Source organism: Myxocyprinus asiaticus, chromosome 25, assembly GCF_019703515.2.
Source record: "Myxocyprinus asiaticus isolate MX2 ecotype Aquarium Trade chromosome 25, UBuf_Myxa_2, whole genome shotgun sequence".
Classification (NCBI taxonomy): Eukaryota; Metazoa; Chordata; class Actinopteri; order Cypriniformes; family Catostomidae; genus Myxocyprinus; species Myxocyprinus asiaticus.
In genome coordinates this window covers 13656444-13678137 of record NC_059368.1, presented here as the reverse complement: position 1 = coordinate 13678137, position 21694 = coordinate 13656444, and the positions used below count along the sequence as shown (strand labels likewise).

The 21694-nt window shown below is 39.5% G+C and overlaps 1 protein-coding gene across 1 annotated transcript; it reads right to left on the bottom strand.

Annotated features, from left to right (window-relative positions):
- Window positions 1-19451: 19451 nt before the first annotated feature.
- paqr8 (progestin and adipoQ receptor family member VIII) lies at window positions 19452-20718 on the bottom strand. Its single transcript, XM_051654370.1, is given in 5 exon segments — window positions 19452-19558; window positions 19561-20151; window positions 20154-20232; window positions 20235-20456; window positions 20692-20718. Coding segments are annotated over 5 exon segments (1026 nt in total).
- Window positions 20719-21694: the final 976 nt, after the last annotated feature.

Genomic DNA, 21694 nt, shown 5'->3' with positions numbered 1-21694 from the left:
TTTCACTCATCTCTGTAAAGTCCAAGTTCCCTGAAGTCACAAGGCACAGTGAATAATGAAATGTAAACATGATACAAGCAATTGCACACATTGGTTAAAAATAAATCAAGTAATAAGCAACACACCAACTCTACAAACTTTCCATCAGGACAAAAACACCACAGCTGTTGCTACTGTGTTGTTGTGGAAGACCCTGTTGTAAAAAGTCATGCAGTTTCAAACTACCTTGAAAGTGTCAAACATTTCCAGTGACTTCACTGTTATTTAGGTGAGGAAACAATTGTACCATAACATCATTGACAGTTTTCATGCCAAGGCCCAGGGGAGAGAATTTACGCAATGTTTCTGTGAACACAAAACCAAAGCAAAAGACCTTAAAAACATGTTACTGCATCAAAGAAAACACGAGAACCTAAATGTGGAGCTGAAAAAAACTTCCTCTGTGTGCTATATGACCCTTTTCATTGACATTTCAGAAAAGTTTTCAAAACCTTTATTATCAAAATTACTGAAATTAACCTGCTCTCAACTCCTAATCCCTTTAATGAGAATCACAAAACTCATTCAGATTCGAGTCAATGAACAGAGTCAAATAAAAAACCTACAAGTGGTTAAGAATGACCACAGTTTTATCAAAGTGTGGTTAAGAATGATCACAGTCTCTGAACTTCGAGAAGTTCTCTACAAAACCAGTAAATACGCATGTATGCTTCCTGGCTGAATGTACTGCCATACAGAGGACCAAGAAAGAAAATGTCATGGTCTCTTGGCTTCATAATCTGTGAAGTATGTCACAATATGTTCACCAACAAATCACAACTGCAGATCAGAAAACATAGATAGATGGACGTACAAAATTGTAAACATTCCAGGAAAACACTATAGATTCAGAATGACTTACACAAACCATCCAATGTCCTGGTATCCATGTTGGGAAAATAAACCAGGCAATGTTTGTGTCCAGATAGAAATGCAAATAAAGTTGGTCATCACCCATGTACAGGTGCATCTCAATAAATTAGAATGTCGTGGAAAAGTTCATTTATTTCAGTAATTCAACTCAAATTGTGAAACTCATGTATTAAATAAATTCAATGCACACAGACTGAAGTAGTTTAAGTCTTTGGTTCTTTTAATTGTGATGATTTTGGCTCACATTTAACAAAAACCCACCAATTCACTATCTCAAAAAATTAGAATATGGTGACATGCCAATCAGCTAATCGACTCAAAACACCTGCAAAGGTTTCCTGAGCCTTCAAAATGGTCTCTCAGTTTGGTTCACTAGGCTACACAATCATGGGGAAGACTGCTGATCTGACAGTTGTCCAGAAGAAAATCACTGACCCTTCACAAGGAGGGTAAGCCACAAACATTCATTGCCAAAGAAGCTGGCTGTTCACAGAGTGCTGTATCCAAGCATGTTAACAGAAAGTTGAGTGGAAGGAAAAAGTGTGGAAGAAAAAGATGCAAAACCAACCGAGAGAACCGCAGCCTTACGATTGTCAAGCAAAATCGATTCAAGAATTTGGGTGAACTTCACAAGGAATGGACTGAGGCTGGGGTCAAGGCATCAAGAGCCACCACACACAGACGTGTCAAGGAATTTGGCTACAGTTGTTGTATTCCTCTTGTTAAGCCACTCCTGAACCACAGACAACATCAGAGGCGTTTTACCTGGGCTAAGGAGAAGAAGAACTGGAGTGTTGCCCAGTGGTCCAAAGTCCTCTTTTCAGATGAGAGCAAGTTTTGTATTTCATTTGGAAACCAAGGTCCTAGAGTCTGGAGGAAGGGTGGAGAAGCTCATAGCCCAAGTTGCTTGAAGTCCACTGTTAAGTTTCCACAGTCTATGATGATTTGGGGTGCAATGTCATCTGCTGGTGTTGGTCCATTGTGTTTTTTGAAAACCAAAGTCACTGCACCCATTTACCAAGAAATTTTGGAGCACTTCATGCTTCCTTCTGCTGACCAGCTTTTTAAAGATGCTGATTTCATTTTCCAGCAGGATTTGGCACCTGCCCACACTGCCAAAAGCTCCAAAAGTTGGTTAAATGACCATGGTGTTGGTGTGCTTGACTGGCCAGCAAACTCACCAGACCTGAACCCCATAGAGAATCTATGGGGTATTGTCAAGAGGAAAATGAGAAACGAGAGACCAAAAAATGCAGATGAGCTGAAGGTCACTGTCAAAGAAACCTGGGCTTCCATACCACCTCGGCAGTGCCACAAACTGATCACCTCCATGCCACGCCGAATTGAGGCAGTAATTAAAGCAAAAGGAGCCCCTACCAAGTATTGAGTACATATACAGTAAATTAACATACTTTTCAAAAGGCCAACAATTCACTAAAAATGTTTTTTTTATTGGTCTTATGATGTATTCTAATTTTTTGAGATAGTGAATTGGTGGGTTTTTGTTAAATGTGAACCAAAATCATCACAATTAAAAGAACCAAAGACTTAAACTACTTCAGTCTGTGTGCATTGAATTTATTTAATACATGAGTTTCACAATTTGAGTTGAATTACTGAAATAAATGAACTTTTCCACGACATTCTAATTTATTGAGATGCACCTGTATATGACAGTGACTGGGTCTCTTTTGTTTAAAAGTAAAAAAAACAAAACAACAAAAACAATACATACAAGTGTGGCAGGTAGTCTTCAAGTGTCCTTTGTGGCCAAGTTGCGGTTTTGGTAAGCACTGTTCTGTATGGTAAATTGAACATATATAACTCGTCATGGGCAAAATTGAGTTATAGATACTAGATACTGCAGCTTGCTTTGAGAGAAATGGCAATCTGACAACTGTGAACACTTCTGCACCTGCCAATGAACATTTCGGCTAAGGAGCAGCTTAAGACACTGAAATAATTGGAGCACAAAATTAAGACTGATTTTATACCTGTGACTTTGCTATGGTTTCCACCACTTTAAGGCAACAGTTCAGAACCTGTGAGTAAACAGAGTAACTATAAAAATATTCAGACCACTGGAAGTTGTGTTTCCTGGCATACATAATGTCTGTTAACTGCATACCGTTGCCTCAAATGCATCTTCCCATCCCAGATGGCACAAGTCTGATCGTGTCAGCATTGTGCTGTACACAGTTGCCAAATGCTCGTCTGGATGCTTTCTGATATCCAAAACATTGTTCAGCTAAAATTCAGGCAAAGTTAGATAAATGCACAGGCTGGTGCACACTGCACATTGCAAACAGATCTCTCTAAAACTCACTTACCAACTGCTGTTGCCCCTCATTTGGCATGCTTCCCCAGAATGCCTTTTTTGCTTTTACACAGCTAAGACTTATCACACTATTATCACCATGATGTCAAAATTACAGACAATCACTTTATATGCAGCCCATATTATCCTTAGCATAAATTTCAAACAGGCCTCACCTGAAAGAGGATTGATTTAATTAGTATTCATAGTTGGACTTGCATTTGCAACTTTTGGTCCCGCCTTTGTTTCTTCTATGCATAAGGTATAAATGTATAGTCAGAACAATTATTGGAATGCAATTTGATGATTCACCTGCAATACATTGAGAATGTACACATTACCAAGCATAATTTTCCACTGCAATCCAACAGCAATTCACTTTGGAATCATTCTCCTCTATCTTTTTTCTATTTCGTGCCAGGTTCTGATGGTGAAGGATGTTTCGTGCCAGAAATATGTGTGCAGATGGTGTTTGCATATTCATGAAGTAATTATTTCTCTTTACTTCAGAGAACAGCTGCTCCACATGCTGACTATTGATTTTTCCAGCCAGCTCTGGTATAAGACCAATAGTGCATAGCACATCTCTCTCATTCTTACTGTTCTTTTGGTGAAAGACATCACAAAGAGTGTAGTGCTCTGAGGACCCCATCAATGGGTGGCAGTCAGGATCCTCGGGTTCTTTCCTGTGAATCAGCCAGGGGAAATTAACCTTCAACTTCCCTTCTTTTCCATTTTGGATGTTTTATTGGGAGGGGTTTTGTACTCTGCCCTCAAAAGGGTGGAAAGTCGGGTGACATGGCCTTCGCTTGTTTGTGTGAGCCACTAGTCCTCTTGGATAATCATAAATTGTAACATTTAGAAGGTGTTTCTGAGACAGGAGGAGATCTGCAAAGTCATGAGAACTCCCCACTCTCAAGTTAAACTTTTGATTCATGTCCATTGTACAGTGCCGCTACAGCATGACACACCATTGAAAAAGTTAGCATTGAAATGCAAGAGGGTTATGCAGTCCAGTTAAGTCATGGAGGCAAGAAACATGACTTACCAGAGGCACCCCAGACATGTTCAAACACCTTGTTGTATGTTACTCTGTTTGACATTTTCTCATGCAATTTGAGGACAAGATTCATTTTGGAACCAGCATCACCAACTCCACACTGTTGACACAGCTTTTTCAGGTCTCCAATCTGATCAAACATTCAAATTTGTGAATAGGTTTGAGAGAAAAAAATGATAAGTCCTCAAGATACAAACTATGAGGGAAAACCAATCTTTGTGGAGAGCCCTTGTACAGACCAGTATGCTGTGAAGTCAACAGTGTAATAATAGCAGCATGTGGTACACCAAAAACCTTCTGAACAACTTAAACAACAACTTACTCTGAGGTGGAGCAGCTCATCAGCAAGCCTTTCCTCAGTCAGAGGCACATCAGCATCACTCACTCTTGAAGGATGAACCTTTGTACTTTCCATATTTAGTACTGCTGGCGATTGTCTTGTTTTAGGACCTATCCATGGGGACCATTAGTGGTATCTTGGTGAAATGGTAAAGGGGTTTTCTTTGCCACCTTATGAATACAAAAAACATAGCCATTTAACTCAACACACTAAAATATAACATGTAAGACAGAAATTTGTATTAAACTTACTTGGGTAAAACCCTAGTGTCCACTGACACTGCATCCCACAATTTCTCAATGTCAACATGACTATCATAAGACTCAGGTGGAGACTGGATTTCACTCATTGTTGATATAAAAATAACTGACTTCAAAGCAATAAACTCTGTAAATTATTACATAATTAAAGAATTGTAAAAGGAACAAAGGCAACCAAAAATCTTTTATACTTACCTGGGATGCTGAATACCCCTTTTTTATGAAGGTCCATGATCACGGTGCTTGGATTGTATCCACAGGACACACAGAAGTAAATGTAATCTAAATCACACAAAGCCTCAAAATGCAGGTGTGCATGCATGATCAGATCACTTTTGGGCAAGGACTCTCCCTCAGTTGCTGCAGTTATCTGCACAACTCTACTTACTTATGTGTGATTTTAGAAGCAAAACACAACACAAAAGCAAAAAAATATAAATAAATAAATAAATAAATAAATAAATAAAAGCAACAAAGAGACATAAAATTACTACTACTACTAATAAAAATGAGATCTCCCCCACAAAATCAGTTTCTAGTCATTTGAAGTCCAACCCAAGCTCATATTATCTAGTCTATTAAGTCTCAGTTAAAAAATTAGAGATACTTGAAATTGTTAAATTAAACTGTCTAGTTGCAAATAAAACAGAAGAGGTCCCTCCCTCTGATATTGTACCTGTAAAGAATTTAGCAAAACCATACACAAATGTAGCGACAGGATTATATTGTCATTGAAGTTGTGTAAACCATCACACCATTCTTGGTATCTGTATGTGAGGTTGCATTTATGGCACAACCTGTAGTAAGTGGATACACCTGAGAAAGAAAGATATATATGTTTTAGTCATAAATACAAAATAAATCTATCAAAGCAATTACATCATGAGATAAACATTATCATACCCTGAATCACACTACTGAATGTAACTATCCTTGCCTGGCAGGTTATTATCCTTGGCTCACTCAAAATTGAATTGCAGTTTCTGCATTCAACCTCATCTGGCACAAGATGCCTCGGGAAAGCATTGCATGACTTTCCATTTTTTGACTTCTGTGGGACTGGCTGTGGAATGTCCACAGGAATTTTTTTGATGTTCCAGGATATATTTCATCCTCCTCCTAACAGTAGGAAAACTTGGGGGATATGAATGGTCTTGGCTGTTGGCATTATCATCACATGCTTGACTAGGTTGAAAACCTCCTCTGAACTCTTCACCTTCTAGAAGAGCTCTGGTATCTTTTGGAAAAGATGCCATTTTGCTTTGGCTTTGTGAATGCAAGGTTGGCGAGGTCTGGAGCATGGACAATGCCAACGATTTTTCTTTTTGTCATAGGTCACCATGACCCTTCCCATCCTGCTGTAATAGGACATGACTGGTTCCAAAACTTAAATGTAGTACTTTGTCGATGGGCCTTCAACAGTCACTTGAAAAGACAAAGGTGTTGCTGCAGCTGTAACAGCTGGGCTTTTCTTGCCTCACCAAACCACTTCTGCTGTACCAGCTGAGACAGACTGCTTTCTGTCAAAGCAACACTGGGGTTGTCAACTAAGGGACAAAAAGAAAGTGATTTGACATGGCTACACTCAAAAGGCAAATTCTGAATTCAAATTGCACTGGTCAAGCTCACATGCTGAGTGATAGCTTGGACCCCAAGGGTTTTTAATTACATGAATAGGTGTTGCTTGACCATGAAAAGCCTTCTGAACTGCAAAATACCTATTTTATCATCAATGCACTGACACTGAATGTGTTTTTCAGGAGTAATTGCTTTATCTTTGTTAGTGTGGTGCCTTCTAATGTGATTTCTTAAATTGTTGGCCAGCAAAGTCACATTGCATTGGCTGCAAGTTGCAGTCTTTTTAACAGTGTTTTGGGCTGCTGGGTAGCGGCGGCAACAGCTGGCAACTCAGGCTGCCGGGCGGCGGGTGACTCAGGCTGTGGTGGTGGTGACTTTGAAGGATGGCTGGCAATGTGTATCAGTAACTGTGCCTGATTTAACACAGTCTCTGAACAATAGCAGCAGTGAAATTGTGACTTTGCCCGACACTTTAGTTGGCATTTTACAATGGTGAAATCTGAAAGCAAACAAGAATTAGATTAGTTGGTCATTATTTTACATGGCAATTAAATGCAGAGAAGTGTCCAAAAACACTCATATATATATATACCCTCATAGTGAATGCCAGTGTCTATTGTTAATTGTGTGCTGGTCACATGGAACATTTTGCTTTGTTTTTATTTGAATAAACTGACTGATGTGACAACACAACAAAGACTGTATAAAACTCAACACTGTGTTTCACTGCCAACTTAAGGTAATTTTTGATAATAATTTAATAATTAAATTGTATTTATTTATCACACATTATACATTTGCACATATACAGTGAAATTCTTTTTTTTTCACATATCCCAACTAAGCTGGTAACGCACAAGCTGTGGCATGCTGGAATACGGGCAGAATGGAAATTCACTTGTGCATTCTTTTAAATACTGCTCACACTCCCCCCTACATTTTGTGCATTTTTGTAGATAGAAAGGGAACAGGCATGGAAATGTCTCTCAAGAGCCTTTAGAATTTTTAAATGGACTTGAGAAAACGAGAGGAGCAGAGAATGATGAAGTGGTATAGTTAAAAAGACTATGATTAAAGACACTAATTTACACAGCAGGAGTAAACAGAATGAAAAAGACAGCAAATAAGTGGGTAATAAGGGACGACAATGCCAAGGGTCTGCAAACAGAAACAAGTACAGAAAAACACAGTATTAGCAACAAAATATTTCATTACTCTAGCAAATGAAGTCACATGAGCAAGCTTATTTTTAAGCTACTTCACATCTCCTTTGATAATCAATTATTAATTACACTGTATGAAATTATTAAAAACACTATATGTTGTTAGTTGGCTATGATGTTGTGGAAGCTTTTGCCATTAATGTTATTACCTAACATTGCTAGACTAACTCGACGTTAAAGCAAATATTAACCATTAATTACAAGGAGTACATCGGAAGTATAATTGACTTCACTTGCAAAAACTTCACTACAAGATATTCTCAGAGATAACAGCACGACGGGGAAAATGGTGATTTTTAGTGGTACTACATTTGCATGAGCTGGGTCGTTGACATCATTACTTCCTCGAGCCAATGAGAGTAGGTAATGGGTGGGGCTACATGTGTAGACCCACCCCATGTGTTGACCCACCCCATTCTGCAGGCTGCAGCAAGGTCTTTCTCGGTTTTCCTGCCCTGAACAGTAGTTCATTTTTGGGAAAACCCCATTAGTATTTTTGCTTGATATGATTTGTAAATTTGATAGTTGCTTCCTTGAGGCATATCTGATATCTGTGATTTCAAAATGTGATTATGAAGGGGCGTTGTATGTCATTGTCAAAATAAATAAATAAATTCATCCCATCATAGTACTCAATGATTACTATAGACTGCATAATCTGTATAGAGAGCGGCGAAACTGCAACTCTGTACATATCTTAAATAGGTCATTCCTACAATTCGGTGACATTCCAGCTTTGAAACTTTAGAAAAATAAAACATACTTTTACAAGTTTCTTCATGTTTCATCATTACAGGGACATATTAAAAATTGTATTAGTCATACTAGTCGAGTTAAATGGGCAGCGTCGGGGTGTACAATAACAGGGTGGACATTCAGTGGATAAATTAGTCACTACATCGTTTGTAATTGATATCTAGGAAACATATTTGTAAACTAATATTTATGATTTTATTTCTGTTAACATAGAAACTGTATATTGAAATTTAAAAATAATATTAATTTCCCATATATCTTCCCGTAACAGGGTGGTCAACCGATATCCAGAGAGCAGGGTGGCCGATAGGCCGATACAATGCCGATATATCACACAATTTAATATACTAAAAACATTCAATTGCTAAAAAAAATGATAAAACTCTTATTTAGCACTATATTTACTCAATTTCACACAAAATTTGAACAAAAAAATTGCACTCGTGCAAAAAAGAGAGGGAGAATAAAACAAGCGAGCACTTTAACATTATGAGCTCAAACTTGTCTGCTGTGGCTCTGATATGCAGGCTGTTTAAATGACACTGTGTTACACACAGGTCTATTATTACTTAACATGATGGCACATAACAACAAAACGAACCTGACTGGTCTCAATCGTTTCACGTGCAAGCAGGCAATTTTCGGCACCCTCAAGAAACAAATCGTCCACAAGGAACATTTATCGGCTGATGCGATAATTAAAAAAGTCAGAATATAGGCTGATTTATCGGCCTCGGCGATATATTGGTCGACCACTAGTAGACATGTTATGCTTGATCACATATGACTAACATAACAAAATAAAGGAAAACATAATAAAACAATAGAGTTATAAACTTCAAATAACTCAAATTAATTTTGCAGAATGGCTGATGTCCACCTCCAGTGTGTGTGTGTGTGATGTCATTTCCTAACACATATCTTCAGTGAAAGGTCATCGTATCATGACATTACAGGGTGGGCAATAAATCAAGGGACACACAGAACACCTCCACTGTTAAAATCGGGAGAAAAAATAGAAATTCAATGATTTAGCATTTATTTTTGTCAAAGATGTTTGACGTGCAGTTTTTGGGACATGAGGATTTCATTTATTTACAAATTTGTTCACCATTGAACAGCAGTGTTGGAATTTTTTCTCCTGTAGACAGCGGGTGGAATAGACATCTTCTCTTTCACCGCATCACAGCGCTGGGATAATTCTACGGCCTGTGGGCCTCAACGGAAAGGATTATTAATTTATTGGATTGTATTGGATCGTTTTCTGTAAGCGTGTAACATAAGCGCGTGATACTTCTCTAGCTTTCATTGTACAGGAGGAAGCGGGATCCGGGTAAACATCCAATATAAGTCTTTTATTTGATACACTTTTCAGTTTAACACACTGTTTGCTTTTCAGCAATACGCACTATGTTTTGCTATTACTGTAGATAAATCTAGAATAACTGAGTTTCAAGTTTAAGTTTTTAAGCTTAAAGTAACCATTTAAAGTGACTGATGAGGTGAAAGATTAAATCTTTGACAAAAAATTAATGCTTCAATGATACCAAACATGTCACAAACCAAAAGCAAGCACAAACGATGGAGACAGGTTAGAGTAACTGACATGGGGTTTAGCCTTTGCGATTTCACATCTCCCAAAAGCTATCTTGTTTAATACAAAGAAAGGAAAACTTTATGTTTCTTTTGACAGCACAAATCGAGCACAAATGAATGACACCGGTTTAGATCGATTCGGAGTGATGTCACTGCTCCCGAAAATTTTCTTGTTATATCTAAGGAAGGGAAATAATTAAAGTGTTTCTTTTAATGGCACAAATCAGCACAAATCGAGCACAAACAAATAGCACCGGTTTGGAGCGATTTGGACCTCATGGGGTGGAAAGTGACATCACACAGCCCCAAAAAATTATGTCTAATATCTCAAACACTGAACCAGCACAAACATTAATTTTTGAATGGTATAGATTTGGTAAAGATTTAATTAAATGGGGTGCCAATTTCACGGAGGTGCTTTAGTACAGGGTCTGGCGGTATTCTTCATCGGCTCGGTACCTCAAGCGGTGAACTAGGGTGAGGCAAATGGCGGTTGCTGCACGTGTTTCAGTTCAGGGAGCGGGTTGGGAGGCTGGTTCTGTTGACAGCATCATGATTACCAGCTGCCATCCTGGACACATATCACTGTGCATGCTCAGGTAGGGCCACATTCAGCATTTCACAGCAACAGTGAACGAGCCACCATTAACTTCTAATATGCTTCGCATCCGTTTCTTATGCGTGGGATTTGCATAATATCACGTAAACTGCTCATACCATTGTCCAATGACAGGCCATCTTACATCCTCTTCGAGTGGCATGTGGGAGAGGGGGTGTGTCTTATAACTGAGTCGAAAGTTCATTGGTTGCTCTCACAAGTCAACAGTCCAATGGCATTTTGTTTTTTACTCGATTCTCAACTGGAGAAAGAAAAGGAAAAAGAAAAGCCACAGGCAAATGGATGAGGAAAAGCAATTGGCAAATGAATTAAGAAAAGCAATTGCCAAATACCTTTTTAAAATGCAATTTAAAAGGTGCTTTTAAAGTGCATTAAAAAGTGCATTTAAAAGACTAATTAATGTACTAATTTATTGCTACATTTAATGACAATTTAAATATGAAATAAATATGATTTATTAATGCACAGTTTTATAGTTAAATATAATGACATTTTTAAACATGAATTAAATAAACACATTTAAATTTATTTGCTTTTTATTTGCCCATTTATAAATTGACTTATTTATTCAAGTTTTTATTTTCAAATTAATAGACTGATAATTTATTCCTTCATTCTTTTTTAATTGGCACTCCTGGGCTTCAGCTGGTATGGATTGACAAATGGAAAAAGAAAAAGAAATGTCAAACAATAAAGAAAAGCAACTGGCAAATGGATGAAGAAAAGCAATTGCCAAATGCTTTTTAAAATGCAATTTAAAAGGTGCATTTAAAAATGACTTATTAATGTGCTGTTTTATTGCTAAATATAAGTACATTTAAAACATGAATTAAATAAACACATTTAAATGTGTCTATTCATTTGTCCATTATAAATTGGTTTATTTATCCACATTTAAATTTGTCTATTTATTTGTCCATTTATAAATTGGTTTATTTATTCACATTTTTATTTTCAAATTAATAGATTGATAATTTATTCCTTGATTCTTTTGTAAATGGCACTCCTGGGCTTCCATAAAGGAGTGTCTGAGACCTGTAAACGACCAATCACAGTTCATTTTGTTGTTACGTGCCACCGTGTTAGTTTAATAGTCCGGTGTGCAACAATCAATTTAAACGATCCGCATATCGGAGCCAAGACGCGTCAAAGTGCTCGCCTATTTCCTTCTCCATCTCTCTCCTCAACAGTTTCCTGTATCTCTTGACTGTCTTGTCTAATGATAAAAAGGCAAATATCAATAAAACTTCTATCATATACTGTCTGCAAATATGCGGATATCTCATTTCAATAGATGTAATTCACGAACCTCACGAAAATCCAGCGTTTTCTTCCCGTCCAGCACTCATCTAACATCTTCCTCTGAAGCACATATTCCATTAGCCAGAATCAAAAACTTCAAGATAAGATTGAATGTTATTCTAATAATTCACAAATCATGATGGTCACTTCATGAAAATCCAAACAGGCGATCCACGGCGTTTAAACTCTCAGCAGATTACTGCTGCTCTTGCTGGATCCGCAAGAGCGTGTGAGTGCAACTTCAAAGTAAAGTTACTCAAAGTTTACGATGAGTAAATGCCATATTATCTCTGAATTATATGTACAATTGGTTTGATTGGGTCTTTTATGAGAAAATGCAATTGGTAATGCACAAATGCCATCCATTGTTGCTGGACTACTGTGCGTATGGTCATTTCCTTCTTTCTAATATATTAACAATTTCTTCATGCAGAAATAAATTACTAAAGTTTTATGACTAAGCAGAAATCAGAAGAAACTACTATTTACCATTTAAAATACAATCTTATATTCTAAAGAAAATTTAATATAATAAAAGTTTATTAATATACTGTAACTTATAAAAGGTGCACTTTTAAACACTGTTGATATTCAAACTCAACTGCCAAAACAAACACAACCCTTCCTTCAGTGCTCCTTTGGAAGCTCCGTGCTCAACTTATCATAATCCTTCTTTTTTAGTTTAAATTCATCTGACCTTTTTCTCTTGATCTGTTTCTCAGCCATTTGTCCACCTTGGAGTTTAGAAAGTTCGCATCAGCCAGATTTGCCATCGCTCCTCTAATTAATTTCCCTCTCACTCTGCCCCCACCCCCCATCCTGTGCACGCGCAAGAACCACCCCCTGTTGCTGATTGGCTGGAGAAGTGTTGTGTGGATCGGTCTGATCCACTTTGTTTTTGTCCCATTTACAGAGCCAGGGCTGTGTACAAATACTAGATTTTTTTTCAGCCCACCCACAGAACGGACAGGAGGAGGGATGTGCTGTCGTGGTTTCCTCGCCGCTGCCATCTGCCAGGGGAGCAGCCGAGGCTGTCTGCCTGGGGACGGCGGGGTCGCTGATGGCCACCGAGAGCCAGAGGAACCGCGGCCATCTGCTGAGAAGGGCAGGAGCGGTTCCGTCCGCCAGGGGCCGTGGACTCGCTGCCGTCTGCCGGGAGAGGAGCGAGCTGGCGTCCGCCAGAGGGCAGAGGAGCAGTTGAGGACCGGGGCGACAGTGCGTCTGGGAGCCGACGAGCAAGTTTTCTCTCTCCTCTCCCTCTCTATGTGTCTCCGCTCGCCCTTTCCCTCTCTCCACGCCTCTCCTCGTCTCTCCCCCCAGGTTGACAGGAGGCGGGGTGGGCCACCGGCTGACAGAATGGCCGGAAGGGCAGCGTCTCCCCCCCCCAGAGATGGAGGGGGGGAGTTAGTCAGACCAGTGGTGCCCTGGCCTGAATCGGGCGGGGGAGGAGTGTGATGGCCAGGCCATGATGGAGCACGGCCAGAACTGAATCAGCTGATCAGCGGGAGAGTGAGATAAGGGGCAGCTGGAGATGCCGGTTCGAGAGAGAGAGATGCACATGGCCGCGTTGCATGTGAGTCTGTGTCCTTATGTTTTATGTTGTTTTAAGTTAATTTATATTATTAAAGTTTATGTTTATTGTTCAGCCGGTTCCCGCCTCCTCCTTGCCCATCCTTAGACTGTTACAGTTATTTACTATTTTAAATTGTGTGATATATCGGCATTGTATCAGCCTACCGGCCACACTGCTCTCTGGATAACTACATTGGCATCGGCCATTAAAAAACCCATATCGGTTGACAACTAGTACTCATAATAAACAAACTGCACAAAAATAAATAAATCTGTTCAGATCTGGTTATGATGATGTCTGAACACAGTTTATTATTTATTAATAGGCCAATATTATTATTATTTTTTTTTTGTAATTAACATTTTTATTGATTCATATGCACATGACAGTGAAAAACTCAACACATATATAAAGAATCAACATTTTACATTTAAACCCCATTAATACAATCCCACCCTGACCCCTAACGAACACCCCTGTGGTCCCACATAACAAACACAAAAATAAATAAATAAATAAATAAATAAATAAAATTTATATATATATATATATATATATATATATATATATATATATATATATATATATATATATATATATAAATAAATAAATAAAATAATTTTAAGCATACATGATTAAACTAAACTACACTCTCCACATCCCCTCCCCGAGAGTCCCCCCAAAAAACAAAATATTTGCTCCATTTTTTAACAAATAAGTCCCTAAACCCCAGCCTTCTACTTTCCGCTTCCTCAAATGCAGCTACCCTCCCCATTTCCACACACCACTCTGAAAAAGAGGGTGCTCCACTTGACTTCCAACCCCTTAAAATTACTTGCCTGCCTATCATGAGACTGGTCAGAACCCAATTTTTTATGTGATTATCCCCTAAATGCATGACCGCCCCATCACCCAAAATACAGAGTCTGGGACAAAGCAAAACCTAAATGTTCAAAACATCACACAAATAACTCCGAACCCTCAACCAAAACTCCTGGATCTTAACACACCCCCAAAAGACAAGAGTAGTGCCTCCAACTTCTGATTGGCATCGCCAGCAAGTGGGTGTGTCTTTAAGACCAAGCCTATATAATCTAGAGGGGGTCCAATAAAATCTATGTAAAATCTTAAGTTGCATAAGGCGAACCCTTGCATCTCTAGATACAGACTTGACATTTTTTCAAATCTTAGTCCACACTCCATCCTCCAATACCAAATTCAAATATTTTTCCCATACTCTCTTGAGAGAAGTCAAGGCTCCATCCCCCAGACTCTGAATTAGTAGGGAGTAATACACTGATGCTTCATGGCCTTTTCCAAAAGCAGCAATCACCTCTCCCAAAGAACCTGCCGCTTTAGGGTGGTGCTTGCCACTCCCAAAAAGAGTGCAGAGTAAGTGGTGAAGCTGTAAATACTTATAAAACTGAGATCTGGGAATGCCAAAATGTTGAACCAAATTTTCAAAAGGTCTCAATACTCCACCCTCATATAGGTCACCGAGTGCATTAACCCCCCTCACAATCCAATCCAACCAACAGAAAGGGGACTTATTAATACATAGTTTAGGGTTCAGCCATATGCTCGAGGCTGCGTTTAAATAAATATCCAAATTAAACACTCTGGACACTTTTGTCCATATCGAGTGCAAATGCAAAATAACGGGGTGCGACTTAACCTCTCTGGCTAGTTTGATCGAAAGGCTTTGCAGTGGCGAGATGGGGGCAAGAACTTCCTTTTCAATACAAAACCAGGGAGGGGCTCTCTCAGGTGGAAGCGACCAATGAGCTAAATGTCTAAGACCGAATGCATAATAATAAAACAAAATCTTGGGTAGGCCTAACCCAACATTGTCAATCGGCCTATGTAACTTATTGAAATTTAACCTGGGGCACTTACCATTCCAAATAAAGGACTTCGCTATGCTATCAAATTGCTTGAAATAAGAGAGGGGGACATCTACAGGGGGAGACTGAAGCAGGTAGTTGAATTTTGGAATACAATTCATTTTAATAACATTAACCTTCCTAATCATCGATAAATGTAAAGAAGCCCACCTGCCCACATCCCTTGAAAACCTTTTTATTAAAGGGTCAAAATGAACTCTACAAATTTGCTGGGAATAAAATGCCCAAATACTTAATGCCCTGTTTGGGCCACTGGAACGCGCCCGGCTGGAAAGCCGTTACTGGACAGTACGCTGTCAGAGCCAAAGCTTTGGATTCAGACCAACTGACTTTGTATCCTGAAAACTTGGAAAAGGAATTAATAATTCTGTGGAGGCAAGGCATAGATCTAGTAGGTTCAGAGACAAATATAATATATAATCTGCGTAAAGCAGAAGCTTATGCGCCACACCTCCCGCAACCACCCCTGGAAAATCATCCTCCTTTCTTATCGCGGCTGCTAATGGTTCCAGGGCAAGACAGATCAATAATGGAGAAAGAGGGCAGCCCTGCCGAGTGCCCCTATTCAGAGCTACTGGGTGTCTATAAAGTAACTTAATCCAACCAATAAATGTACTCCTGAACCCATACATTTCCAATCGGAGATTGAGGATTCGCTACTGACCACATGATATTGATGAGACGCCTGATGTTATCAGAAGAGCTGCGGCCCCGAATAAATCCCACCTGATCTATATGTATAAGAGATGCCATAACCTTACTTAATTGGTTAGCCAAAATATTTGACAATATTTTTACATCTAGTTGGATCAGGGAGATTGGACGGTAACTTTTACACTCGCTTGGATCTTTGTCCTTTTTAAGAATCAGACTGATCCGGGCTTGTGTCATGGTTGGTGGAAGCTTTCCATTCTTTAATGATTCAGTATAAACTTCTAACAAAAGTGGAGCCAGTTCTGTAGCATAAGATCTAAAAAATTCTGCGGCAAAACCATCTGTCCCAGAGGCCTTGCCTGTAGGTAGAGACTTAATTACCTCGTCAAGCTCCTCCAAGTTTATCTCAGAATCAAGAGAGTTTTTTTTTGCTCAATCGTCAGTTTAGGAAGATCTAATGGTTCCACAAAGTTTCTAATATCTTCATCAGTAGACAAAGACGTGGAACTATAAAGATCAATGCAGAATTCTTTAAAAGCATTATTAATATCAATGGCTGAGGTATATATTTCACCACCAACAGATTTCACTGAGGGAATGGTAGAAAAAGACTCTCTCTGCTTTATATATCTAGCCAAAAGCTTCCCTGCTTTGTCACCCGACTCGAAGTATGACTGTCTTGCCCTGAATAACCAAAACTCCACTTTCCGCGACAGAATAGTATTATATCTATATTTCAATCGGGTCAGTTCTCTGAGGCCATCAGATGACATACAGCGCTTCAGCTCTGCCTCTGCACTTTTAATATTTCCTTCCAACATCAACGAGTTCTCGTTCTTTGGATTTTTTGATGAATGAGGCATACTGTATGATCCGACCACTAAGAACCGCCTTAAGTGCCTCCCAAGCCATGCCCACAGAGGATACTGAGGACCAGTTGGTCTCCATATAAATATTGATTTCAGTCTTTAACATTTGTTGGAAATCAGGATTTTGCAGAAGGGATACATTAAGGTGCCAACTATATGATTTCATTTACTCTATATGTGGCATCACCTCTAAACTCACCAGGGCATGATCTGAGTCTAAGATACTTCCAATTGAGCAATCAACAACAAATGAAAATTTGGATATAAAAAAAAAAAACTATTCTAGAATAAATCTTATGAACTGATGAAAAAAATGTATAGTCCCTACCAGATGGGTTCAAAAGTCTCCAAATATCCGTAAAACCAAGATTTTTACACATCCTGTGAAGCATCAGTGTTGCTCTAGGGGGTTTACACACTTTTGCTTCACTGTGATCAAGGACTGAATCCATCAAATGATTAAAGTCTCCTCCCAATATTATATCATGAGGGGTGTCAACGGTTTGCAACATCCCTTCAAGATCTATAAAAAAGCCCTGATCATCAGCGTTAGGTGCATAAATATTAGCCAAAATCAACCTTTGCCCTTGAATTTCAAATTTGTGAGGCAAAATTACATAACAGAAAATACTTTGTAAAATAAACCCAGTCAATAGGAAGAATGAACACAAAGAATGTGTAGATTCATTCACAGAACTGTCTCAAAGGTGTGATCTCCACAAAACAAATTCCAGCTGATATAAAACGTTCAGATTTGTTCAGTGAGCTGGCTGTTATGAGTTCAACGGATAACGTATTCATTCCAATGTCCTGTAAAAAAACTCAAGACAAACTACAGCCAGCAGGAGGAATAAGCACGAAGAACAAACAGATTAATCCACAGCTGTTCCAAAGGAGTGTTATTCAATAGAGCAAGCTCCAGCCGCTAGGCGGAACCAATACAAAAAGAAACAAAACCAGCATCTCGGTTCCCCGGATGGTCAAGTTAATTCACTCGGAGGCCTCATAAATATACCATGACTCACACAATCTGTCAACTTTATAAAAAAATCCTTTGTGAGAGCATGTAGATATTTTGCGGTCATCTGTAGTGTCTCAAAAAGTCTCAAACTGGCCGGGAACTTCAATGCAAAAGTAATCTTTCGTCAATGCAAAAGTTTCTTTAAGGAAAAGTGTTATTCACAAAACAAACTCCACCCGCACGGTGGAGCCAACACAAAAAACCCAAAATGTTGCCCAGCTTCCGCAAGAGTAAGTACAGCGAGTTGACCCACTCACATGAGAAACACCCAATGGTTTACTCACCCATTGATTCAATAAAAGACATTGCTTGATTGGGACATGTAAATACTTTGCGACCGACCTTCGTTTCTATTCTCAGTTTGGCCGGAAACATCAGAGCAAAAGTAATCTTTCTCCGATGTAAGAGTTTCTTACATTCCTTGAACCGATCGCGTTTCTCTCTTGTTGAGTTCGCAAAGTCCGGGAACAAGAAAATATTATGGTTCTTCCAAGAAAGCTTCCCTTTGCTCCTCACCTGGCACAACACAAGATCTTTATCGGATGATCTCAGATAATCTGGCCAGAATCTCCCTCAGCAAATCTGTGAGCTGGGACTCTATGAGCTCGCTCGATTTCCAGCTTGTGGCCTGTTATGTCGAGCAGACTCGGGAAAAACTTGTCTATGAATTTCATCATATTTCTGCCCTCCTCATGCTCAGGAATTCCAATAATTCGAACATTATTCCTGCGGCTTTTATTCACAAGATCTTCAACTTTGGCCACGGGCGGATTAGCGGTTAATTTCCTCTCCGAAGATTCCAGACAATCGATTCGTCTCTCAACATCAGTCGCTCTTGTAACTAGCTCAGAGCATTTTGTTTCCATCGCCGTAATTGATCGACGTATTACAGCGAAACCCTCCAAGTCAGCAAGAATCTTCGTCAACATCACCAACATGTTGGACAACTGACGCTGGATCTCCTCTCCCGCCGTGCCATCCAAATCAAGTCCTCGGTCTGTAGGCCTGTCGGGGCTTTCATCCTGAACATGTAAGTGTCTTTTAATGTCTCCAGAGCCCGAGGATTTTGACTTCTTTGCCATGTTTTGCATCAAAGAGCAATTGTGTAACTGGGTGTATCAAAATTCACCAGATTATAACATGAAAATAATAAAAAATTTAGCAAAGTGCGCAGAGCTTGTCGCTCACACGTCTGCTTCTTGCATGTTGTCACGTGACCTCCATAGGCCAATATTTATTATATTTCTGGTAACATTTTACAAAAAGGTTCTATTAGCTAATATTAGGGTAGCTGGTGTATATTTATAAATTAACATATAGCAAGATTATATTGCTACCTTATAGAATGCATTTACTAATGTTAACAAATAGAACTACAGTATATTGTAAAGTGTAACCACATTTCTTCATTTTATATATGATTAAATACCTCTGGTTAGTACTGTAAAACTAGGCATACATGCATTGTTAATTCCTTTCTAAAAAAAAAATAAAAAAATGTGTTTTCTTTAGCTGCTTTTGCACTGTGCCTCTCATAAGAATTGCACTCAGAACACTGCACAACATCAAGACGAAGACCCTCCAGCCAGTAAGAGGAAGTATTCTCCATGCACCTCTACAACAGACCGCTGGTGCACCAGACAGTCTCGAAACAGTGCTTCCAGCTGGCACAGAGTACACATGGCCAGAAAGATTTGGAAGATCTGATGGCCATGGCCCACAATGTCACATCTCCCTGGAAAGAAGTGCTCTGGAATAGGATAAGAGAAAAACAGTGCTGCTAACATGAAGAACACAATTTGAAGGGCATGGAACATTAACGCCGGCTCGTCCCAAGATCTGGTTGCCAGGCGATGCGCTACAGGGCTGATGTCAAGCATGTGTGCCAGGCTGGTTGGAAAGATCTGACAGATCTTCCTACAGAGGGGGTACGCATGGCGGTAATGGAATTTGCCAAAGCAGCAGCTGGCACAGGCCAGCCATGCTAGCACTGCAACACCAGGCAGGAACACAGTGCCCACCAGGCTTTGTGTCCATACAGGCTCAGAACTGTAAAAATAATGGCCTAATGCACAGCCATATTGGTAAACTGCTACTCCAATGTAGTCCAGGAAGAATAAGGAGTAATGGGCCAGCTCAGAGTGGGACTGCAGCAGATAGGCGGCCATGTAAGTGAGGACAACATATACAAAATCAAAGGCAAAGAAGCCAGATTTACAGTCAACCCCCATGCCCCTGCAAAAAAGAAAAGTGGATTAGAACGGCAGGGATTGCCAGCAGGTGTGTCCACACATTGAGCGACTCATTGTGGCATTGGAAGAGGCTACAGAAGCAGCTCAGCCATTCCTGATTCACCGGTCGGTAGCCAGAAAGGATGTAGAGCCTGTGGAAAAGGCTGGGCATGTCAGAGGCAAGCACAGTGGCCTGAGGTGAAGGGAGAGAGGGTAACCAGTTTGACAGCCTAAAACTCCGCTTGACATGATGAAACTCAGGATGATAATGGCACAAAAATTAGCAGGCTTCGAATATGCTGCAAAGACAAGCAGAAAACAGCGTGAGGGTAGAAGATATTTATTTACAAAACAGCATGGTATGATTCAGGCAAAGAGCCAGACAAAGAGCCTGTTCTTGCAAACTAAATCTCTTACAGCTGATTAGTTTATAACTGCCAATGCTGCATTGTTCATTGTGTTTACTGAGCACTCACATTGCTTTCTACAATATGTTGCTGCATAGCTCAAGACCAAACCAACAATCTTTCAGTTCTGAAACACTTGCTGTGTCTCAATATCTAGTGTGCTGCCAAGACAGCATGTTTAAGGTATATGGATACGTTCGAATGTTCTATATTGCCCATATTGCTGAATGCATGTGGCAGCTCACTAGAAATCTGGGATATTATATTATCTATGTAGACACCATCTGAATACTGTTTATACTACTGCTGCTACCACACCTTAACCAACCCTTTAGCACTATCACTACGGTATACACGTCAGTCTAAAGGAGTCAACACACAAATGTATTGTAAAGTTTGCCAAATTTTGTATCTTTTACATCGGTATAAGAGCAGAAACTGGCATGTATGATCAAAGAAATGAGGAAATTACTCTTTTAAATGTGCCTTGATTGTCAGAGATAAATCACTAGAGAGCAAGAACTTCTTGCCCCTATTTTGCCATTGCAAAGCCTTTCTATCAAACTAATCGGAGAAGTTAAGTTACACCCCGTTATCTCGCATTTGCACTCAGTATGGACAAAAGTGTCCAGAGTGATTAATTCGGACATTTATTTAAATGTTTCCTCAAGCAAATGGCTGAACCCCAAATGATGTATTAATAAGTCCCCTTTCTGCTGGTCAGAGTGGATTGTGAGGGGGGTTACTACACTTGGTGACCTATATGAGAGTGGAGTGTTGAGATCCTTTGAAAATTTGGTTCAACATTTTGGGATTCCCAGATCTCAGTTCTATATGTATTTACAGCTGCGCCACCTGCTCTGTACTATTTTTGGGAGTAGCACACTCCCCCTTAAAGTGGCAGATACACTGGGAATGGTGATTACTGCTTTTGGAAAAGGTCATGATGCATCAGTGTATTACTCCCTGCTAAGTCAGAGTCTGGGGGACGGAGCTTTAACTTCTGTCAAGAGATTATGGTAGAAAGATTTAAACTTTGTATTGGAGAAGGGAGTGTGGGCTAGGATTCTTC